Source organism: Procambarus clarkii, chromosome 9 (assembly GCF_040958095.1).
Source record: "Procambarus clarkii isolate CNS0578487 chromosome 9, FALCON_Pclarkii_2.0, whole genome shotgun sequence".
NCBI lineage: Eukaryota > Metazoa > Arthropoda > Malacostraca > Decapoda > Cambaridae > Procambarus > Procambarus clarkii.
In genome coordinates this window covers 26,601,813-26,628,058 of record NC_091158.1, presented here as the reverse complement: position 1 = coordinate 26,628,058, position 26,246 = coordinate 26,601,813, and the positions used below count along the sequence as shown (strand labels likewise).

The 26,246-nt window shown below is 43.0% G+C and overlaps 1 protein-coding gene across 1 annotated transcript in view; it reads right to left on the bottom strand.

The window, feature by feature from the left end:
* The window catches only part of LOC123766092 (double-stranded RNA-binding protein Staufen), a 343,924-nt gene that overhangs the window by 242,348 nt on the left and 75,330 nt on the right, over positions 1-26,246 (bottom strand). The window contains exon 6 of the mRNA XM_069321293.1: positions 20,453-20,657. Coding sequence (XP_069177394.1) covers positions 20,453-20,657 — 205 coding nt within the window. The remainder of the gene's footprint in view (positions 1-20,452; positions 20,658-26,246) is intronic.

The following is a 26,246-nucleotide window of genomic DNA, read 5'->3' as shown; positions in this document are numbered from 1 at the left end:
TTTTGCAGTAATATTATTCCATACAGTGAATTGTGGTATATTATATAATAAAATGTGTGAACCATCGCTGTACTCAAAATTATGGTGTGCATATTAGTGATTCAATTATTATGTTCATAAAACAATAAACAAATAGTTTTGCTGAGGTTACACTATATACACAAATTATATATAAGTATCTGCATGTTTTGTTCACCATAACGAACTACCAAGTTGGTCTTGTGAGTCAAAAAGCAACGAGGAGTGACCGCCACACACCTGCCAGCCACACCCTCCCTCAACACCACCTCACTCGACCTCATTCTCCTCCCACAATACTGTTTTTGCATTTATTCACTATACACAGACGTTATATATACATATTTACATGTTTTGTTCACCATAACTGTACATCTAAGCTTGTATGGTGAGTAAAGGCACAAAGACGTAGCTAATCACCTGAGGACCACATAAAGAATATTGTGCAAGGAGCCTATGCTATGCTTTCTAACTTCAGAATTGCATTTAAATACATGGATGGCGATATACTAAAGAAATTGTTCATGACTTTTGTTAGGCCAAAGCTAGAATATGCAGCTGTTGTGTGGTGCCCATATCTTAAGAAGCACATCAACAAACTGGAAAAGGTGCAAAGACATGCTACTAAGTGGCTCCCAGAACTGAAGGGTAAGAGCTACGAGGAGAGGTTAGAAGCATTAAATATGCCAAAACTAGAAGACAGAAGAAAAAGAGGTGATATGATCACTACATACAAAATAGTAACAGGAATTGATAAAATCGACAGGGAAGACTTCCTGAGACCTGGAATTTCAAGAACAAGAGGTCATAGATTTAAACTAGCTAAACACAGATGCCGAAGAAATATAAGAAAATTCACCTTCGCAAATAGAGTGGTAGACGGTTGGAACAAGTTAAGTGAGAAGGTGGTGGAGGCCAAGACCGTCAGTAGTTTCAAAGCATTATATGACAAAGAGTGCTGGGAAGACGGGACACCACGAGCGTAGCTCTCATCCTGTAACTACACTTAGGTAATTACTTAGGTAATTACTCACACAGTCAGCTGGTGGCGGCCGCCCTCAAGGCCAGACGCACTAATATTTCTCCTCCAACAATATTGTTTGTGGTGTTATTACGCTATATACACACATTATATATAAGTATCTACCTGTTTTATTCACCATACCTGTACAAATAAGCTGGTATGGAGCTGAAAGACCATAGTGACCATCAGTAAACAACATGCCAAGTCGTGCAGATGACGCATCTCCCTCACCAAAATGGTGGCTCCCAACCTACTCCTCTTGCTGTTATCTCACACTATACACACATTCAACCCATTCTCGCAAATTCGTAAAGTCAATATTGACTTATTAACTACGTGCATAGGTGATATACTAAACATAATAGATACCCTTAAAAAGATTCATACAAAACACCGACCTTACCTAACCTTGTTAGTATCTTAAGATAAGCATCTTATTGCTTCGTAATTACAATTATTACTTAACTTATACCTATTATAGGTTAGGTAATAATTGTAATTACGAAGCAATAAGATGCTTATCTTAACATACTAAGTAGGTTAGGTAAGGTCGGTGTTTTCTATGACGTTTTTGAAGGGAAACTATTATGTTAAGTATGTCACCTATGCACATATTTAATAAGTCAATATTGACTTATTAAATTTGCGAGAACAGGTTGACACATTATATATAAATATCTACATTTGTGTTCACCAAAGCGAACCACTAAGCTGGTATGGTGAGTGCAGTCAATAAAAGATGGCCACACACAGTCAGAAGACAACGCCACAACCCTCCCTCCCCACAGCCTTACTCCTCCCTCCATGGAGCCCAGCGCTAAATATCACCACAATCCTGCTATTATCAGAATCCTGGTCAGTTTAATCACAGTCAGGGGGCTTCTATAATACTATAATACTACAAAATAATAGCAGTATCATGTATATTATGGCATTTGTAGGCGATGTTGTGGTCAAAAGCTAAACAGTGGTGCTGTGAGCTCGTGCTGCGTGCGCCAGCCTTGGTGGCTTGCTCAATACTGACGCTGTAACACCCAAGAATGTTGGCCTGGATTTTTTTTCTAGGTGGCATCTGGGAACTATTGGTAGTGGCTGTACTATAGCTGCCCCTATCCCAGGCGGGGCATTTCAATTATAGCGCTAGACACGAAAGCATATATAAATGATGTGTGCAGTTTCAGTTTTGTCACTGATATCATATATATATTGATATGCGTGGTTTAACCCTTAAATGGCGCATAGCTATATACCACTTGACACCCACAGGCGCATACCAAAAACAAAAAAAAAAATTATTTTTTCTTCCTAACCTGTTAATTTGTGTTCACTGATCACGGGAAAAATAATAGAAAAATCGTAAGTGGCATATATTGCCCACTATAGGGCGGGGAAGTGTGACAAAAATCAGGCGCTGACTGAGCGTGCGTCCCAGGCGGTCTGTTGATCGCCAGCTGTCAGGCCAGAGTTTCCACAGAGATAATTACCTAATTATTTCAATGTCTCTGATTGATTTTTCGTAGTTTTTTTGCTGTAATATTATTCAATAGTGTGTAGTGTGATATATTTATATAATAAAATGAGTGAATCATGGCTGTACTTAAAAATATGGTGTGCATATTGTTGATTCAATTATGTTCATCAAACAGTGAACAAATACTTTGTCGGTTTTTCACTATATACACAGGTTATATATAAGTATCTGCATGTTTTGTTCACCATGACAAACCACTAAGTTGGTATGCTGAGTGGCAGTGGCAGGCAGTGACTGGCTGCCACTGGCTGCCACTCCCTCCCTCACCTCACCTCACCTGACTTGCCACCATTCTCCACCCACCATACTGTTTTTGCTTTTATATACAGACGTTATATATAAGTATTTACATGTTTTGTTCACCATAACTGTACATCTAAGCTTGTATGGTGAGTAAAGGCACAGAGACGTAGCTACTCACAAAGTCAGCTGGTGGCGGCCGCCCTCAAGGCCAGACGCACTAATATTTCTCCTCCAACAATACTGTTTGTGATGTTATTACGCTATATACACATATTATATATAAATATCTACCTGTTTTATTCACCATACTTGTACAAGTAAACTGGTATGGTGCCCAAAGACCATCATGGTCATCAGTAAACAACATGATAAGTCCTGCAGACGACGCTCCACCCTCACTAAAATAGCGGCTCCCAACCTCCTACTCTCGCTGTTATCTCACACTATACACACGTTATATATAAGAATCTACATTTGTGTTCACCATAGCGAACCACTAAGCTGGTATGGTGAGTGCAGTCAATAAAAGGTGGCCACACACACACTCAAAAGACAACGCCACCATCCTCCCTCCCACAGCATTACTCCTCCCTCCATGGCGCACAGCGCCAAATATCACCACAATCCTGCTATTATCAGAACCCTGGTCAGTTTTATCACAGTCAGGGGTCTTCTGTAATAATATCATCGCTACATAATAGCATGAACAAGTATATTATGGCATTTTTAGGCAATGCTGTGGTCACAAGCTGAACAGCAGTGCTGTGAGCTCATGCTGCATGTGTCAGGCTTGGTAGCTGACTCAATACTGAGGCCCCTAACACCCGGGAGTTTGGCCCACGATTTTTTTTTAAAATGGCGTCTGTTTACAAGAGCCCTGATGAAGGTGTGGTGAACCCCGTGTATCCGCGGGCCATTTAAATCTTGCGTAGTACTCCAAAGCATCACATGATGCGATGCGCAATTTACTGCAAGTCGGTCAAAGCATCATATGATGCGATGCGCAATTGAAGGGTTAAGGGTTAAAGCCCACTTATGCGAATATTTAAGTTATCCATTATTTCCTCGGCCAGATATTTTTCTGAAAAAACTTTGTCATATCCAAAAAGCACTTCAAATAACTAGAGATTTTGCTGGATACTGCAGACAGGCATAGTCTACAGTAAATCAAATTTGGATAAGTTTGTGCCGACTTCACCATATCTAAAATAAATTCAGAAAACCAGAGATTTTGCTGAATACCACAGACAGGCATAGAGCCCTAAGCAGATGAGATGTCACAATAACGTGGCTGAAATACTGTATCGACACACAATCGACTTGAGAATGGTCCAGGACGGACCGAAACGTCATCGTCCCTTCACTTTTTAGTGTGTGGTTTGGTCAACATAGGGCCCTAATGTCATAATCACATTGAGCAGTAGCTTGAGGTGCAGGGTATGAGAGGTGTTGAGGTGGCTGAATTCAAGGTAGGAAGTGTTGAGAGACGGGAGAGTCGGGACAGACTGTCTGGGGGATGAGGGACCTATGATCTGTGCTGTATAGAAATATTTAATATTAACACAAATACACACCTCTTAAAAACCATGTGTACAGGCTGAAAACTGTAGTTTCAGGGAAAAATTTAAAGTTTTTCAAATGTTCCTGCTTGCCTCAAGTGAACCTGTCCAGGCCTGGTCAAGCTAAACATTGAGCTCTCTACCTTCGCATTATACCAGTGCCACGCCATTAGTGAAATATTTTCTTTAAATACCATTTTTTTGTTTTAATTATAATTTTTATCATTTTTTGTCAAGACTATGTATGGTAGCAGCAGTAATCAAAGATGTCCGGCGCGCGCGCCCCAGCCTACCTCAAGTGGGGCCAGGCGTTTTGCATTAGTGCACGGCCAGACTAAAATGAGAAAACTGAGGAGTATTCACACCTCGATTTGCGTGTTATGTAGTTCATTTTGGTATCATAGTGTTCGCAATAAAATTCCCTACGTGGGTATATGCATGTAAAGTCCAAAAGCCCGGCGTACCACCCGCAGCAAACCCAAAAATTGGCCAAGCGTAACCCGTGAGCGCACAAGATCACCAAAATGTGTATCCTCTTTACAGTTTTCTCACCTCAATTCTCATGCTATGTCGTCCATTTTTGTGTCACTGTGTTCGCAATAATATTCCACAAAGGGGTATATGCATACAAGGTCCAAAAGAACTCCCCCCCCCACCCAGCAGCAAAGCCAAAAGTCGGCCAAGCATTACCCGTGAGCGAGCACCCATTGGCACACCCGCAACACCTGCACACATCTGAGTATACTCTTTTAAATTTTCTCACCTTAATTTTCGTTGTACGTCGTTCATTTGGTATCAAATTACTTGCAATAGAATTTTCAAAAGGATATATGTATATAAGATAAAAATAAACAGGCACGCTACCCACAGCAAACTAGAAAATCTGCCGAGCATTACCCATGAGCATACACCCATCCGTACCCACAATAAAATGTGTAAAATCTTCAGTTTTCTTGCCTCAATTTTCATGCTATGTCGTTCATTCTGGTATTAAATGGTTCACAATCTAAAGGCGCACATTTTAATTAAGCTAGTCCATAATGATAGGAAAACAAATAGAATTTTAACACTATCACACTCTTTGGACATGACTCTCGTCCATTTTTTTCTCTTGAATCATAGCTTTGGACCTGACTTGCATCCACTACAAAAATATTTGTATAAAATTAATATTTTATGCAATCGACTTTGGGATACTTTCAAAATGAGCGCCATAAAATTACCGTTTTCCTCGATAGGCCTATCGGCCACGTGGACCGTCGGCACAAGGCGTCGACCTCGTGTGTTATTGACATCATTCGTGACCAGACCGCTCTCCCCTCACATCCACAACTTTGCAGGCCGAGCCGTCCCCCCAAAGCCCCGGCTACACAAGAAAAAGCTGGGGCAGCCATAAAAACACTAAAGAAGGGAGCCCACTGGTCAGACCCTTACCCTACGGTGGGAGGAACAGGCTCGAATGCCTCCACCGTCACCCGAGAAGAGGACACCTCTGAGACCGCCTGAGTCTCAACACCAACTAGATCCTGCCCCAACTCCGAAACCCACCGACGGTTCAGAGCCGGAAGCAAGGGGGGGAAGGAAGTATGCACAACAGAAGAGGAAGGACTAGGAGGAGCAGTCGGAACCAGGGCCGAAGCGACTCCCACCCTTAAGGCCGGACCCCTATAACCAAAACAAAGCAGTTTCGGGGCATCCAGGGCCCACAACCAACCAACGCACTGCAGTAGCTGCCTGCACTCACATATGTAGAAGGGCACGGGTGAACTAGAGCACGTATAGACAACAAACGTCGTACGACTCCGGGTCAAAGGAATCATCGACCCAACAGGCAGCATTGCGGAGGCACAACCGGTGATTGTCACCCTGAGACGACTCAAGGGTCACATTCTCCGGACCGCGGGATTTCAGGGCCCTTAGCCATTTTAACACACTAAGGGAAGCCCAGACAGAGTACTGCTAACCGGTGCATAAGTCTGCCAAACAAAAATGCTAAAAGCTGAACCCCTGGGACGTGTCCACTCACAGGGGCCAAGCGAGGACCACCAAATACAGAATGAATTTATATATATATATATATATATATATATATATATATATATATATATATATATATATATATATATATATATATATATATATATATATTATATATTATTAATATAATATATATATAATATATATATATATATATATATATATATATATATATATATATATATATATATATATATATATATATATATATATATATATATATATATATATATATATATATATATTATATATATATATATATATATATTCAAATATAGGGAAGGGAGTACCACCTCTGGCTGGAAGAAGGGGGACCCATAGCCTCGGAGGAAACCACACATAACGCATTGGAGGGAACGTGGGTCCCCTCCAATACAGTTTCTGTGTGCTTTTCTCCTACCACCCCCTTCCCTTTTTTTTTTTCCTTTATTGTGTATTTAAAGGTTACAAAACATACAAGACAAATGCCTAAAGGTTATGGATCTCTTGAAGCTCCTCCGCTTCTGGACAGGAACCGAGGATGCAGCAAGCATTTCCCCTCTGGATCGCCACACTGAGACGCTGAAATAAAAAACTGGAAGCCCTTGGGTCTCTGGTGACGTCAATGAGCTTGGACCCCAATTCCTTGAGAAATCCCAAGGCACTCTTGCCCCAGGGGCCATGCGTCTCAGACGCTATGGGAACAAAGAGGTATTGACCTTCCAGTCGCCTGTACTTGAGTGATTTTGCTGTTTCCCTGTGGTTGGCCGCCCCACCTGCTTGATCAGCTCCGAAGTGTACATAGGTGTCAGCCAGGGTGGATACACATGTGTAGTCCCACACCAACTGTCTACCCTCCTTCCATGAGTATATGGTGATGCCATCAGGGCGAAGTGCTGGGAAATCCGGGTTTTGGACCCCTAGGATGCGAGGTTCTCTCTCCGCTGGGCACCCAGCTGAGACGAGGCTTCTCTTGATGATGTCATTGACCTCGTTGTGTCTTGCATGCCAGCCCTTTGTGCTTCCGCAATGCAACCCATGCAGTCCGTATTGGTCTGCTTCCACCCTGTTGCAAATACACTTGTATTCAGTGTGAATTGGGGCACCAAGGCGGAGGGCCACTGCTACACGAAGGGATTCTGGATCTGGGCGCGTGCCCATTGCAGACATGGGTACTGCCAGGAGGAAGTCTCCTGCATGGGGGGCACGCACTGCTCTGAGGCGGGCTTTCTCCTTGTCTGATGTTGCGACGCTTAGCATGGCATCAGCTACTTTTTCCACTAGAGGGTGGTCCCAGCCGGACTGTTTGTGTTGTTTTGTTGGCTCTATAATGGTTGCTGGGGCTGCAAGAACATTCCACTGATTTGAACATTCAGTGAAAGCAGGATCGTGTATTCCTGCTGAATCTCTCAGGGTTGCAGGTAAAATATCTCTGACGAGGTCGTGCGATGCATGAGAGGAGGAAAGGAAGGCTGGTAGAGCAATTTGGGAGGCTGTGCGGACACCAAGGCCGCCGAGTCTTACAGGAAGGGTTGCTTGCTCCCACTGAGAGTCGTCCAATGGCAGGTTCAGGACTTTCACCAGCATGGACCTCAGAAGGGTGTCATACACATTTAACTTAGGGCTGCTGTAGGATGGAGAACATCTCAGAAAGTAGGTCAACTTAGGGAGAGACAGGCATCTTGTAAGGAGAAAGAGAGCATCATGGGCATCAATCTTGTCAATCCTGTCCTGCATTCTCTTTAGGTCAGTGATTTTTGCAGCCAGGACCTCCTCGATTGCTCGTGGGCCATGGGGGCACCCGGAGAGTGCAGTCCGGTGGTTCAACAACGAGAATGTCTGGAAGAGCATTTTGTATTTGCCCAGTGATGTCTGGGTTGCGGGAGATTATTTCACATTTGGATGCATTGAGAAATGAGGCCTAAGGCTGCTCCCTGCTCCTGGATTTTCCTTATATCCCCCAAAATGGTTTCCGGAGTTCCAGCTAGAGTGCCATCATCCAGGTACCAGATGTTTAGCTCGCTTGTCAGACTATCAGTGACCTCTTTGATAGCTAGGCAGAAACAGGAGGGGGGCTAAGGGTCACCTTGTTGGACACCTTCACAGGATTTATTTCATGCTCCCCAAAAAGAAGCTTAGAGTCCCCACTGTAGCACGATCGGATGAATGGGTAAAGGGGACGGAAATGGTTGTGTACAGCCCTGAGGACAGCGTCTCGTCTGACTTGATTGAAGGCATTTTTGAAGTCAAGCTTTACTAGTGCCTTCTGGTCCGGGAGATCAACAATGTAAGCCCGCGCTGCATGTGGGAGCAGCTTCACAACATACATACATACATACATACATACATACATATATACATATATACATACATACATATATACATACATACATATATACATACATACATATATACATACATACATACATACATACATACATACATACATATATATATATATATATATATATATAGTATATATATAGATATATATATATATATATATAATATAATATATATATATATATATATATATTATATATATATATATATGTCGTACCTAGTAGCCAGAAACGCACTTCTCAGCCTACTATGCAAGGCCCGATTTGCCTAATAAGCCAAGTTTTCATGAATTAATTGTTTTTTGACTACCTAACCTACCTAACCTAACCTAATCTAACTTTTTCGGCTACCTAACCTAACCTAACCTATAAAGATAGGTTAGGTTAGGTTAGGTAGGGTTGGTTAGGTTTGGTCATATATCTACGTTAATTGTAACTCAAATACCAAAAAAATTGACCTCATACACAATGAAATGGGTAGCTTTATCATTTCATATGAAAAAAATGAGAAATATATTAATTCATGAAAACTTGGCTTATTAGGCAAATTGGGGCCTTGCATAGTAGGCCGAGAAGTACGTTCTGGCCTACTAGGTACGACACATGTATGTATGTATGTATATGTATATATATATATTATATAGTATATTATATATATATAGTTACTATATATATATATATAAGTATTATATATATATATATATATAAATATATATATATATATTATAATATATATATGTCGTACCTAGATAGCCAGAACTCACTTCTCAGCCTACTATGCAAGGCCCGATTTGCCTAATAAGCCAAGTTTTCATGAATTAATGTTTTTCGTCGACCTAACCTAACCTAACCTAACCTAACCTAGCTTTGTTTTGGCTACCTAACCTAACCTTACCTATATATATATAGGTTAGGTTAGGTTAGGTAGGGTTGGTTAGGTTCGGTCATATATCTACGTTAATTTTAACTCCAATAAAAAAAAATTGACCTCATACATAGTGAAAAGGGTAGCTTTATCATTTCATAAGAAAAAAATTATAGTAAATAAATTAATTCAGGAAAACTTGGCTTATTAGGCAAATCGGGCCTTGAATAGTAGGCTGAGAAGTGAGTTCTGGCTACTAGGTACGACATATATATATATATATATATATATATATATTATATATATATATAGTTATATATATATATATATATATATATATATATATAAATTATATATATATATAGTATATATATATATAAATTATATATTATATACATATATACATATGTATGTATATACGTATATACGTATATACGTATATACATATATACATATATACATATATACATACCATACATACATACCATACATATATATGTCGTACCTAGTAGCCAGGAACGCACTTCTCAGCCTACTATGCAAGGCCCGATTTGCCTAATAGCCAAGTTTTCATGAATTATATATTTTCTCTAATTTTTTTCTTATGAAATGATAAGCTACCCATTTCATTATGTATGAGGTCAATTTTTTTATTGGAGTTAAAATTAAACGTAGATATATGACCGAACCTAACCAACCCTACCTAACCTAACCTAACCTATCTCTATAGGTTAGGTTAGGTTAGGTAACCGAAAAAGTTAGGTTAGGTTAGGTTAGGTAGGGTTGGTAGTTGAAAAACAATTCATGAAAACTTGGCTTATTAGGCAAATCTGGCCTTGCATAGTAGGCCGAGAAGTGCATTCTGGCTACTAGGTACGACATATATATATATATATATATATATATATAGGACAATGTAAGACCCACGGAGGAAAAAATGAAACAGGAAATTTCCTTAAGTACTTTCGTATATTAAATACATCTTCAGAAGGTCCTTCTGACCTTCTGAAGATGTATTTAATATACGAAAGTACTTAAGGAAATTTCCTGTTTCATTTTTCCTCCGTGGTCTTACATTGTCACATTCTTATCACGTGTTTATTTTCGTGATATACACACATATATATATATATATATAGAGTGTATTACACTTATTTGTATAATTTGCACGACGTTTCGAACCTCCATGGTTCATTCTCAAGTGAACAATCTTACAATACTAGTTGATTTTATACCCGCATTAGGTCAGGTGATAATACAATGAAGGTGAAAAACATGGGGGGATACATAAGGGATAAACATAGGGGCTGCAGAAGGCTTATTGGCCCATACGAGGCATCTCCTATCTAAACACAAAGATTAATCCAGTGTAATTGGCCTGTTATGTTGGACATTGTCTTCTGTGGTTGGTATCGATATGTTCTTGTCTTGTCCTTACTCTCATGGTGGGTAGAGTAAATAGTTCCGTGATTTGGGTGTTCATGGTAGGTCGCTCTATTCTTATGTGAATTGCCTCAAGAATTTGTAATCTTCTTGAATCTTGGGTTTGTCTATTATGCAAGTATTCTTGTTCAACATTTCTCTTGTTAGAGTAATGTCATGGGCTTGTCTCATGTGATTCCTAGGGGCACCAGATTGAAGATGGCATGTCAAACGCCTCGTCAGCTTGGTCAACGTCATACCTATGTACTTACATTGAAGGTTACATCCTTCGTGGGGGCAAGTGTACATGTATACAACGCTTGACTGCTGTAGAGGGTTCTCCGTCGGCTTCGGGCTGTTTTTGATAAGGAGTTCGGAAGTCTTCTTGGTTTTGTAGAATATTATCAGGTTTATGTTTTGGTTAGGAGTAGTGCTTTTTACTCCTTTACGGATTATTTCTTTCATTATTCTTTCCTCTTTTATATGTTCACTGTGCATGGTTGATTTGTAATATAATTTTATTGGGGGTGTTGTGGTTTCTGTTCTAGGTTCTGAATTATACCAACGGTCCAAGTGTCTTCTTATAGCAGCGTTTATTTCCGCGTTGCTATATCCGTTGTTCACCAATACCTGAGTAACTCTTTCAAACTCTCTACTCACGTTGCTCCATTCAGAGCAGTGGGTAAGCGCTCGACGAATATAAGCATTGAGAACACTGGCTTTGTATCTTTGGGGGCACTCACTTCTACCGTTCAGGCATAATCCTATGTTGGTGGGCTTGGTATATACGTTGGTGCTTAAAGAGGTTCCTGTTTTGTTATTAGTACATCCAAGAATGGCAGACTGTTATTTTCACTATTTTCATGTGTAAATCGGAGTACTGACTCTCTCTCCAGGTGTCTTTTTAGGTCAATTAGTTCATCTGAGTCTTTTACTATTACGAATATGTCATCTACATAACGGCAGTATACAGTTGGTTTTTGTCTGCTACTGAAGACCCTATCTTCGATGGTTCCCATATAAAAATTAGCAAATAAAACTCCTAAGGGGAAGCCCATTGCTACTCCGTCTATCTGTAAATACATGTCTCCTTGTGGACTGATGAAAGGGGCTTCCTTTGTACATGCTTCGAGAAGACTTTTCAAGTGTGGCTCAGGTATGTCTAATTTGGGGGTGCTCTCGTCTCTGTATACTCTGTCCAGTATCATTCCTATGGTTGTGTCGACTGGGACGTTGGTAAAAAGGGATTCAACGTCCAGGGAAGCGATGATTCCATCGGGCTGGGTAGATTTGATCAATTCTAGGAAATCTGCTGATGATTGTAGACTAAACTTACTTGGAGTGTATGGAGTTAGGAGTTCATTGAGTTTTTTTGCCAGGTGATAAGTTGGGGTTGGTATTTGGCTGATTATAGGGCGTAGTGGGTTACCTGGTTTATGCGTCTTAACATTGCCGTAGGCATATCCTAAGCCATAGTCTCCTTGAAGTTTATTGAAATGCACACTACCTTTCTTTGCGTTGATTGCTGTAATTGTTTTGTTTACTTTCCGCTTAAGGTCTTCTACGGGGTTCCTCGTGATTCAGTTGAAATTTGGAGTCGTCACTTAGGATGTCGCTAATTTTGTTCATGTATTCATGGGTAGGAATCAACAAATATTACAAATCAACCATGCACAGTGAACATATAAAAGAGGAAAGAATAATGAAAGAAATAATCCGTAAAGGAGTAAAAAGCACTACTCCTAACCAAAACATAAACCTGATAATATTCTACAAAACCAAGAAGACTTCCGAACTCCTTATCAAAAACAGCCCGAAGCCGACGGAGAACCCTCTACAGCAGTCAAGCGTTGTATACATGTACACTTGCCCCCACGAAGGATGTAACCTTCAATGTAAGTACATAGGTATGACGTCGACCAAGCTGACGAGGCGTTTGACATGCCATCTTCAATCTGGTGCCCCTAGGAATCACATGAGACAAGCCCATGACATTACTCTAACAAGAGAAATGTTGAACAAGAATACTTGCATAATAGACAAAACCCAAGATTCAAGAAGATTACAAATTCTTGAGGCAATTCACATAAAAATCGAGCGACCTACCATGAACACCCAAATCACGGAACTATTTACTCTACCCACCATGAGAGTAAGGACAAGACAAGAACATATCGATACCAACACAGAAGACAATGTCCAACATAACAGGCCAATTACACTGGATTAATCTTTGTGTTTAGATAGGAGATGCCTCGTATGGGCCAATAAGCCTTCTGCAGCCCCTATGTTTATCCCTTATGTATCCCCCCATGTTTTTCACCTTCATTGTATTATCACCTGACCTAATGCGGGTATAAAATCAACTAGTATTGTAAGATTGTTCACTTGAGAATGAACCATGGAGGTTCGAAACGTCGTGCAAATTATACAAATAAGTGTAATATATATATATATATATATATATATATATATATATATATGTATGTATGTATGTATGTATGTATGTATGTATGTATATATATATATATATATATATATATATACATACATACATACATACATACATACATACATACATACATACATACATACATACATACACCCCTAAAACAGCTAAGGAGAAACCCCGAAGGCAAACTCCTCCTCCCCTCCAGGCAAAAAACAAAAACAAAAGAAAACCCCCGCAAGAGGACAACGTACCCAGGCAGAATAGAGCTGGCTGCTATAATTGGTGAAAACTAGCTGTGCAGTACCCCGCGACCCCAACCAGCAACGAAAACTATCCCCTACCCCAGGGACAAACAAGGGCCAGAAAACCCCAGCAGACCCCAAGGATGGCCAAGTACCAAGCAGTAAAAGGCACAGCGGAGGCAGATCCCAAGGTGACTTGTGGAAGGTGGCCCCAAGCCCCAAGGGCAGTACTTACCGGGCACCTAGGGAAGATAGCCCTAGGCGCATGCAGCCCGATTACTTTGGAATATTACTCCTGGCTCACATACCACCTGGAGAGAGAGACCACCACACCATCGATAGTAATATTTTCGCCAGAATAGGGGTTTGTTTTGGGGCACCTACTTTTCTGGGTTCCTGTCCCGGTCGATGGCAGACATAGAATGACATGGAAGTCTCCGTGGTGTAGTGGTAAGACACTCGCCTGGCGTTCCGCGAGCGCTATGTCATGGGTTCGTATCCTGGCCGGGGAGGATTTAATGGGCGCAATTCCTTAACGGTAGCCTCTGTTTAACGCAACAGTAAAATGTGTACTTGGATGAAAAAACGATTCTTCGCGGCAGGGGATCGTATTCCAGGGACCATAGGATTAAGGACTTGCCCGAAATGCTACGCGTACTAGTGGCTGTACAAGAATGTAACAACTCTTGTATATATCTCAACAAAAAAAAAAAAAAAAATGCTCCCAAGCACAGGGGGGGGGGGGGGGATTTCTATAGGCCATTGCTTCTCGTTCCTCTCTGGGGGGGGCCAGGTTCTGGCTCGTGGTCCCCGGTAGGCAAGAACTCCAAGCCCATTGACTGATGCCAGAAAGTTATACATATCTATTCAGCCTGAATAGCTCAGGGGAGCCGACGGAGCTCCCCTCAGAAAATATTGACTAACACCTGTAATGCACTTGTATAATGAAAACTTATTTCTGTATTTACACTGTGTACAGTATATCTTTCTGTCAAAGCTTAATTATTCATTAACACTTACAATACTGTACTCTATCAACCCTTTTTGAACTAAGTTATATGCAATTCAATTATATTTTATATCATTGTTAGCTGATGCTGCACGACTTGTCCATGGGGATTCAGCATCGGCGGGTACAGCATGGCTTGTACGGCATTCGTTGCTGGTGGATGCTGCACGACTTGTTGATGGGAATTCCGCATCAGCAGGTGCAGCATTCATAGAGCATTCGAATTGTAGCATTGTAGAGCATTCGTTGCCAGTGGATGGTGCACGACTTGTTAAAATCCCAGTGGGTGCAGCATGGATTGTAGACGATGATTTTTCACGGACCGTTGAAATCATGAATTTATCAATATTTGTCTGAATCTGGTTATCTCTGGCTAACGTTCCGAAACAGAAATAGCCTTCGAAATTGAAGCTAGCCATGCGAGTTCATAGTAAACAATGGTTTCAATGTATGTATCTTTAGAAACAATGGTTTCTAAGGATACATTCATATCCTTAGGAAAAAAATACCCAGTGCCTATACTATAAAAAGTATTTAATAAAAAAAAAAAAATTTTGCTTAATAATAATTATTTCCAAATATTTTATTAATAATAATTTAGAACTTGCTTCATTAAACTATCATTTTAAAAGAAAGTTATATAATTTACGACTCTGGACGATCCAGGTCGGTGGCCTGTTGCCATGTGAGGGTACCGATGCCAAAACAAACCTAATACAGACCTTCGGTTATATTGACCGCCAGACTGGTATACGAGGCTCCAGATACCAGTCTCCCAAACCGGTCAATGGACCCAGCAGATCGGTAAATAAGAGGCCATTAAATTGAATGGATACTGTTACATTCATATCAGCCTGGTTAGCTCCGGGGAGCCGAATGGGCTCTCCCCAGAAAAACCCGCCCAAAAGGCACAAAACCCAAGCAGGGGCAAATAGCCCCAGAACTGCTAGCAGGCTCCCCCCCCCCCCCCCCACAGCTCCAGGAACCCCCAACAGATGCCCCAGGGCAGAGCTGTCTTTCATGCCCTCTACCGGCAGAGGGTGCCGGTCGGCCGAGCGGACAGCATGCGGGGCTTGTGATCCTGTGGTCCTGGGTTCGATCCCAGGCGCCGGCGAGAAACAATGGGCAGAGTTTCTTTCACCCTATGCCCCTGTTACCTAGCAGTAAAATAGGTACCTGGGTGTTAGTCAGCTGTCACGGGCTGCTTCCTGGGGGTGGAGGCCTGGTCGAGGACCGGGCCGCGGGGACACTAAAAAGCCCCGAAATCATCTCAAGATAACCTCAAGATACCCCTGAAGAAAAGGCATAGACCAGAGAAAAGGCAGCAAAGAATGGGGTCTACTGGTAGGACCCAGAAGCCTCGGCAAGAGGAGCAGACTTGAATGCCTCTGTCCTCAACCCGAATGGGGCAGCCCCCAAAGCCACCCGAGTCTCAACAACTAAAAACCACGTCCCGACCCTGAAACCTGAAGACGTTACGGAACCAGGAGCAAGGAGAGGAGACAGGGCAAACAGCACCTAACCAAAAAGGGGCAACCGAGTGGGCAACCAACCTAGTGCATTGCAGCAACCCAAACCTAGCATGCAACATGGATGCCGCCTGTACCCGAATATCAAAGTCATCAGAATGGGTAAGTGGAGAACAAGCAGAGAACAAGACTCGCAAGACTCAGGGTCAAAGGTGTCGTTGAACCAACAGGCAGTATAACGGAGGCAAAGTGGTGACTTTCACCCTGAGACAAAAAGTTTTTGTTTTCCTGCCTTGTGGGCAGGAAAACAAAAACAAAAGAAAAACCCACAAGAGGACAATGTGCCCAGGCAGAACAGAGCCAGCCGCTATGAGAGGTAAAAACTAGCTGCACAGTACCCTGCTCCCCAACCAGTGATGAAATTACCCCCTAACCTGTGGCAAACCGGAGTGCAAGAAACACCCCCAGCTGACTCCAAGGGCTGTCAATCACCGAGCAGCAAAAGATCTTGCAAAGGTAGACCCCAAGGTGACATGTGGAAGGTGGCCCCAAGGGCAGCACTTACAGGGCACCTAGGAAAGGGGACCCTAGGCGCATGCAGCCCGAGTACTTGTGAAATAATTCCACCAATGAGACAACACCACACCACAAGGCACAGAACTGGAAACACAGGAGCCAGAGGTGCACAATCTTGCCATTTCGAATCAGCTACAGAACTGCAGGGTGGACAGCCAGCACAACTTCCCCCTTCAGGGGAGGGGGGGGGGGGGGGGTGGCGCAGACAGTGGTACGGCAACGTCATGCTCGTTTGCTCATTTTTCATTTGGGGAGTTCTGTCCCCTAGTTTGGCTAGTTGAAGCAACATTTTCACCAGAATAGGGGGTTTGTTTTGGGGCTAATACCTTTCTGGGTGCCTGACTCGGTCGATAGCAGACATGGAATGTTTCCAACCACACGGGGGTTTCTATAGGCCATTGCTCCTTGTACCTTTCTGAGTAGGCCAGGTTCTGGCTCGTGGTCTTTTTTGTGACGAACTTTCACAGATAGCTCAGGGAGCATTTATATGGTTTTGCTCACAAAAATTTATAACAAAAATATTGCAAAACACTTGGAAAACTTGATTTTTGTGGAGCCAGGAGTAGGGTGCAATTCTTACCTACTGAGCTATGTTACACTGCATGCAAAGCATTTATAATTCACATAAAATAATTGCTAGAGAATGCAGACACCTATTCTTCAGATTTGTATGTGCACTACAACCAAGAGAACACTACAATAACTATTGTCAGTCATGAATGTTGATAAGCTGAGCAGTTGAAGCCTGGGTGTTGATAAATTGATTGCACTTTGCAATGAATATAGCAAACCCATGAGCACCACACCAGGGAGGAGCCGGTCGGCCGAGCGGACAGCACGCTGGACTTGTGATCCTGTGGTCCTGGGTTCGATCCCAGGCGCCGGCGAGAAACAATGGGCAGAGTTTCTTTCACCCTATGCCCCTGTTACCTAGCAGTAAAATAGGTACCTGGGTGTTAGTCAGCTGTCACGGGCTGCTTCCTGGGGGTGGAGGCCTGGTCGAGGACCGGGCTGCGGGGACACTAAGCCCCGGAAGCACCTCAAGGTAACCTCAAGGTAAGGTACAAGAACAGTGTGAGTTTAAAGCACAAGGTGGGAAATATGAGGATGAAATTAGGTACTTTTTGGTTTTACTTATGAATAAGGCATCGGTTGGAACATTTTTAATTCATCAGGGAGTGAGTTCCATAGACTGGGCTCTTTTATATTGCATGTTTACATGCTCTATTTATTTGCATATTTGTACTACCCATTCCCCTAATACCAGTACTTACGACTAATTAAAAACTTCATCTCTACCAGTGTAATCACCTCTGCCAGTTTATATTGTTGTTATAAAACCTTGCTACAATATACTTTTTCACCTTACCCGATATGTTAGATTAACCCTTAAAGTGCACATCACGTCATATGACGTGTTGGAAGTTGTTCCAGTCAACTGCGCATCACGTCATATGATGTATCGGAGTACTATGCAAGATTTAAACAGCCTGCGGATACACGGGGTTCACCACACCTTCATCAGGGCTCTTGTAAACAGAGGCCATTTTTTTTAAAAATCGTGGGCCAAACTCCTGGGTGTTATTGGCCTCAGTACTGAGTGAGCTACCAAGCTTGACACAAGCAGCATGAGCTAACAGCACTGCTGTTCAGCTTGTGACCACAGCATCGCCTAAAAATGCCATAATATACTTGTTCATGCTATTATGTAGCGATAATATTATTATAGAAGACCCCTGACTGATAAAACTGACCAGGGTTCTGATAATAGCAGGATTGTGGTGATATTTAGCGCTGTGCGCCATGGAGGGAGGAGTAATGCTGTGGGAGGGAGGGTGGTGGCGATGTCTTTTGACTGTGTGTGGCCACCTTTTATTGACTGCACTCACCATACCAGCTTAGTGGTTCGCTATGGTGAACACAAATGTAGATACTTATATATAACATGTGTATAGAGGGTATAAACAGCAAGAGGAGAAGGTTGGGAGCCGCCATTTTGGTGAGGGCGCTGGCGTCGTCTGCACGACGCCAGCGTGCAGACGATGGTGTTGTTTACTGGTTACCACGATGGTCTTTGGGCACCATACCAGTTTACTTGTACAAGTATGGTGAATAAAACGGGTAGATATTTATATATAATGTGTGTATATAGTGTAATAACACCACAAACAGTATTGTTGGAGGAGAAATATTAGTGCGTCTGGCCTTGAGGGCGGCAGCCATCAGCTGACTGTGTGAGGTCCTACGTCTTTGTGCCTTTACTCACCATACAAGCTTAGATGTACAGGTATGGTGAACAAAACATGTAAATACAACAAAACATGTAAATACTTATATATAACGTCTGTATATAAAAGCAAAAACAGTATGGTGGGTAGAGAATGGTGGTAAGTCAGGTGAGGTGAGGGAGGGAGGGAGTGGCAGCCAGTGGCAGGCTGCCACTGCCTGTCACTGCCACTGCCACTCAGCATACCAACTTAGTGGTTCGTTATGGTGAACACGAATGTAGATACTTATATATAGTGTCTGTATATAGTGAATAAAAGCAAAACCAGTATTGTGGGAGTAGAATGTGGGTGAGTCAGATGACCTGAGGGAGGGAGGAAGTAGCAACCAGTGGTGGGCTGACACTGGCACTGGCACTGCCACTCAGCATGCCAACTTAGTGGTTCGTTATGGTGAACACGAATGTAGATACTTATATATAACGTCTGTATATAGTGAATAAAAGCAAAACCAGTATTGTGGGAGGAGAATGTGGGTGAGTCAGATGACTTGAGGGAGGGCGTGAGTGGCTGGCTGGTACACGGCGGTCACTCCTCGTTACTTTTTGACTCATAATAGCTACTTAGTGGTTTGTTATGGTGAACAAAACATGCAGATACTTATATATAACCTATGTATATAGTGTAATAACCGACAAAGTATTTGTTCACTGACTGATGAACATAATTGAATCAACAATATGCACACCATATTTTTGAGTACAACGATGATTCACTCATTTTATTATATAAATATATCACACTACACACTATTGAATAATATTACAGCAAAAAACTATGAAAAATCAATCAGAGACATTGAAATAATTAGGTAATTATCTCTTTGTGGCAACTCTGGCCTGACAGCTGGCGATCAACAGACCGCCTGGGACGCACGCTGAGTCAGCGCCTATAATTTGCCACACTTCCCCGCCCTATAGCGGGCAATATATGCCACTTACGATTTTTTTATTATTTTTACTGTGATCAGTGAACACAAATTAACAGGTTAGGAAGAAAAAAAATAATTTTTTTTTTTTTTCAAAATTACATGCGCCTGTGGGGAAGAAAGGATATGATACCCCTAGCATGTTAAGGGTTAAGGACCTGCCCAAAATGCTATGCATGTTAGTGGCTTTGCATGAATGTAAAAATATCACCAATATAATCTCACCAGCCCATTGTACTTTCTTGTAAGTAAAATATTATTATTATTATTATAAAGAGCATACAAGGAAGAGACATACTGCAACCTTACAATGAACGGTGTTTACATTTAACTGACCCACCATGAAAACTGTGTGTCATAATTATAATTCATGCAACAATCCTACATATGTGCTACTTGGTGGAATAACTAGAGAGAATGTTTTACTAGAACAAGGTATCAATGACAGATGATGCCCAGTAGAATACTTACTCTGCTTATTTTGTCTTTGAGTTTTTGGTGGTGGATGCTTAAACTGTGTCTTTTCCAGAGCTATGGCAGCAGCAGAGTGTTGGGCCTTCTTGATACTTGGGCCCGACGCAGTGTACTCCTCACTCTCTCCAAGCCTTAATGTTACTGTAAAAGTCTTCTTATGAGCTGGTCCCTTTTCATCAGTCAAACAGTACTGGTGCTGAATCTGACAAAATATAATGTCTCAATGCATGTCTGTAATATCAAATTAAATTTTGTTGCGTTATCACAATATTCAGTGTGGGAAACCAGCATCATTGCTTGGTGACATTAACCCTTTAACTGCACATATCACTATGATATTTGATTGGTGTTGTGCATGTCAATCACAGTGGTTTTTAGGTCTAACCTAAGATTAAGAACACTGAACGGCACAAATTGTATATACGTGATTTTGGTCAGCCTGCCTGCATGGCACACATTATATTTATACATTTTAAAGTACCGCGCAAGATTAAAAAGACCCGCGGCTACACATGGTTCACATCAGCGCTTCCTTGGGGCTATTGTAAACAGACGCCATTTAAAAAAATCGTGGGTAACATTCCCGGGTGTGAGAGCTTTAGTACTGAGTGAACAATCAAGTCTGGCACATGCAGCATGAGCTAACAGCATCGCTTAAAAATGTAAAAATATATTCAGTGGCACCTCGACTTATGACTGCCCCTACTTATGACTTTTTCGAGTTACGACCCCAATTCCGTTGAAAAATGCGACTCGACTTATGACCTTTGTCTCGACTAGCGACTTTGTTGATACACGTATGGGTCGACTGCGCATGTGGTTCCTGGTGGCATGAGCAACCCCGTCTCAGTTCACCAGAGCCGCCTGCTTAGTGATGATCGCGATTGTAAATAATTTAATTGTTTTTGTGCTTTTTTGTTTTTTAAACATGAAAGTAATTATTATACATCATGCCATGGGTCTCAAGAAAGTCAGAGGTAAGATTCAACCAAAGAAAACAAATGTGAGGATGATGGCAGAGAAAAAACAAGAGATCATTCGTAAACATGAAAATGGTGTGTGGGTTGTTGACCTAGCTAGGCAGTACAGCAAATCTCTGTCAACGACATCCACCATACTTGCCAAGAAAAAGGACATCTTGAGTGCTGAAGTGGCAAAAGGCAGATCAATATTCACGAAACATGGAACACAAACACTTGAGAATGTTGAAAAGGTACTATTAATTTGGATACACAACAAGGAGTTAGCTGGTGATAGCATTTCAGAGGCCATCATTTGTGAAAAAGCAAGGCTATTGCATCAAGATCTTATAAAGAAAACCCCTGGAATGAGTGATGCAGATACAAAAGAGTAAGGTGAGCAGGGGATGGTTTGAGAAATTTAGAAAAAGAAATGAGATTGCTGAAATAGAGGGAATACAGAGAACATATACGGCACGCATAGAGGAGATAAAACACCTAAATTATTGGGATCGTCTCAAAGCTCTCCAAATGTACTCTCTTGAAAGGAGACGAGAGAGATACCAAATAATATACACATGGAAAATACTGGAGGGCCAGGTCCCAAATCTACACAGTAAAATAACAACGTACTGGAGTGAACGGTATGGAAGAAAATGCAAGATTGAACCAGTGAAGAGCAGAGGTACCATAGGCACAATCAGAGAGCACTGTATAAACATCAGAGGTCCGCAGTTGTTCAACGTCCTCCCAGCGACTATAAGAAATATTGCCGGAACAACAGTGGACATCTTCAAGAGAAAACTGGACGGTTTTCTAATAGAAGTTCCGGATCAGCCGGGCTGTGGTGGGTATGTGGCCCTGCGGGCCGCTCCAAGCAACAGCCTGGTGGACCAGACTCTCACAAGTCAAGCCTGGCCTCGGGCCGGGCTTAGGGAGTAGAAGAACTCCCAGAACCCCATCAACCAGGTATCAACCAGGTAATGGCATTCATAGTGTTGTGAGAGTTGTGAGTGTTGTGTGTTGGGGGTTGATGGAGGAACACAGGGAAGAACTGACCACCGAAGAACTCCAAGCCCTTCACAAGGAGCAGCAACAGGAGGCAGCTGAGGAAATTTCTTCAGGGGAGGAGGAGGAGGCCGTACAGAATGTCCCTTCCTCAACAATTACAAAGTGATGCGCAGTACAGGAAGAAATGCAATGTTTTGTTGAAACAACTCTCACAAATCAAGCTGCAGTAGGCCGTTTCCTTAACCTAATTATTGACACTGTGATGGCTCACTACAGACAAGTGTTCAGACGTAAGGAAAAAAAATCTCTATGGAATGGTTCTTAGGAAAAAACAAGCAGTGAGCCACAACCAGGTGCTATTGGTATGCAGGCACAACATAGGAGAGATTGTACCCCAGAGAAGTCATAACTGCCTCATGTTATAATGGAAGAGGACTCTCCTTCCAAACGGTAACACCTCTCCTTCTCCTTCCCTCCTCACCGTCTTCCATACGCTAACAAGAGAGTCCTCAATAAAGGTAATATACATATACTGTAGTGTAGCTAGCATAAAATGTATTATTCGTTATGAAATATATTTTTAAGTTTATATTTTTGGGGGTGTGGAACAGATTAATTAATTTTATATTATTTCTTAAGGGATTTTTTTTTTTCAATTTACGAATTTTCAACTTACGACCCGTCCCGGGGAACGGATTAAATTTGTAGGTGGAGGTACCACTGCATATAAATGCTATTATTTAGTCATAATAGTATTGCAGAATACACAAAAGCTTCACTATGATAAAGACTGTATACAATGTTCAGATATAAGGGAACACAATGCTGTTCACAGTGCTACACAAGTAGCTACAGCACACTGCCATTGTTTGGTTCATCTAAGAATCTTGAAATGACTTCTCATGTTCCTTAACAAAAATAAACTTGTGGAAAATTATTCATTTACAGCATTTAGTGAACAGGATTTTGATAATAGCAGGATTGTGGTGAGAAATAGAGATGTGCATAGTATGGTGGGAGGAGGAATCTTGGTGAGGGAGGTGGCATCGTCTGCTGACTGTGTGTGGCGGCCACTATTATTGTTTCTTTGCACTCACCATAACAGCTTATTGATTCATTATGGTGAACAAAAATGTAGATACTTATATATAACTTGTGCATATAGTGTAATAACAGCCTAAGCAGTATGCTGCGAGGAGCCATTTTGGTGAGTGAGGTGGAGTCGTCTGTTGGCTGGTGTCATACAGTGTGTGGTGGCCACTATGCTGTTTGAACACCATACAGCTTAGTTGTACAGTTATGGTTATCTTGAAGTTATCTTGAGATGATTTTGGGGCTTTAGTGTCCCCACGGCCCGGTCCTCGACCAGGCCTCCAACCCCAGGAAGCAGCCCGTGACAGCTGACTAACTCCCGGGTACCTATTTACTGCTAGGTAACAGGGGCATCAGGGTGAAAGAAAATTTGCCCATTGTTTCTCACCAGCGCCTGGGATTGAACCCGGGACCACAGGATCATGTGTACGGTGTTCTGTCTGCTCAGCCACCGGCTCTAAACATGGTAAACAAAGCATGTAGATACTTATATATAATGTGTGTGTATATAGTGAGATAACAGTAAAAATATTTTTGAATTATTTTATGAACTTAATACTTGAATCACAAATATGCACACCATACTTTTGAACATAGCATTGGTTCACATATTTTACTACATAAATATATCAATATATCACATTACATACTATTGAATAATATTACTGAAAAAAAAGAGAAAAAAAAACCAGCGTTGAATGTAATGAAACGCCATTTTCTGGGTGAGTCCCGGAGGCTCCCCGGAGCTATCCCAGGCTGATATGCTAATGTCAGACTTTGGCATCAGTCATGTGTATGGAGTTCTTAGGCCTACCGGGGACCACGGCCAGAACCGGGCCCCCTCAGAGAGGCAAGGGGAGCAATGGCCTATAGAAGCCCCCGTGTAGTTGGAAGCATTCTATGTCTGCCATCGACCGGAACAGGCACCCAGAAAGGTAAGCGCCCCAAAACAAACCCCTATTCTGGTTAAAATTGCTACCTAAAACCGAACTAGTGGATAGAACTCCCCAACCGAAAACAAGCAAACTAGTGTGACGTCACACACTGCCGCGCCGCTGTCTGCGCAGCTCCCCCCTCCCCGGGAGGGAGAAGGGGGAGCCCCAGACCCCCCGCGCCGGCTACCCACACCTCAGTTCTTGAGGCTGGATGTCAAAAATGCGAAAAACCGCCGACCGGAGGGAGGGAGGGATGCCGGGGAGCCTCCGGGACTCACCCAGAAAATGGCGTTTCATTACATTCAACGCTGGTTTTCTGGGGGGAGCCCCGTCGGCTCCCCGGAGCTAACTACCCACAGACAGAAAAAGAGGGACTTACCCGGGAGGCGGTCGTCGCTCACCCCTCAACTCGAAGCCGAGACAACTGGCTGCAACCGCCGACCCAAAGCAACACAGGCCCGACGAGGCCCAGGGACATTCACAAGGTAACGAGCAGCCAGGACCCTGTTCGACCGCCAAAATCCCCGCGCCCGAATATCAGACCAAGACATATTCCCAAAGACGGCAGCAAGAGCCGCGAACTTACGAATGTCATGGGCACGGGGATAGACCGCAGGCTGGCTGGACCTAATAACCCTGCGGACGACCTGAGAGACCCGAACCCGCGAACAGGGAAGAAGGGAAACCGGATCAACCCACAGCGCGTCCCCGGACACAGAAGCTGTGGCGCGCAAATAACGGCGAAGCGCCGCAACCGGACACAAAACATGATGCACCCCCGGCCTGACCAACCAAGCATCAACCACCCATGGACCCCTCCGGAACGCAGCAGTCTCATTCTTTGCCAGAAAAGAAGGAGACGGCTGCAAACGAACAAAACTATCACCACGACCAAAAGAGCAGAAACCCCTGCGCCAGAGGAGAGCATGAAGCTTCCCTACCCGACCCCCAGAGGCCAAAGCCAACAAGAAAAGTGCCTTGGAAAAACAATCCTGGACCGAAGGGGCCACAACGAAACGAGGAGATGAAAGGAAAGCGAGCACTCTGTCCAAAGACCAGGACGGCTCAGGCGACGCATGAGCAGGCCGGAGGTGAAACAATGCACGAGACAGCTTGCGAAACGGCGCAGACGTAACAGCGATACCGAAAGCAAGCTGAAGCGGCTCCGCCAGCGCCGCACGATACGAAGCGACAGTGTTAGGCATAAGATGACGGTCCTGAAACAACCATGAGAGGAAGGACAAGACCACCCGAACAGACAAAGAGCTAACACGACGAAGACGCAAAAAGAAACGGAAGGACCGCCAGGAAACTTCATACTGCCGCCGAGAAGAAGCCCTCAGGTGGGACACCAACAAGGAGGCCACCTGATCACCATAGAGATGATGATAGACTCGAGTCAAAAAAACCATACGTGAAGACTCGAGGAGAAGATCGAACCAGCTACGTGACGCACCGGCCCGATCTGCTGAAAGAGGCGGAGCCGCGGGAAAACCCTCGGGTTCGGACACCGAGCAACCAGCGCCTGAAACCAAGGCTGGGCCGGCCACCAAGGGGCCAGAAGGACAACTCTCCCCCGGTAAGTCTCTAAGCGAGTCAGGACCTGGAGCAACAGCCGAACCGGGGGAAAGAGGTACAGGAACCCCCACCTCGACCAGTCGAGCCGAAAGGCATCGACCCCGACGGCCTCACAATCGGGGAAGGGCGCCGCATAAACGGGAAGACGCCACAACCACGCCGACGCGAAGAGGTCCACTTTGGGGCGCCCGAACGTCTGGCAAGCCAACGGAAGGA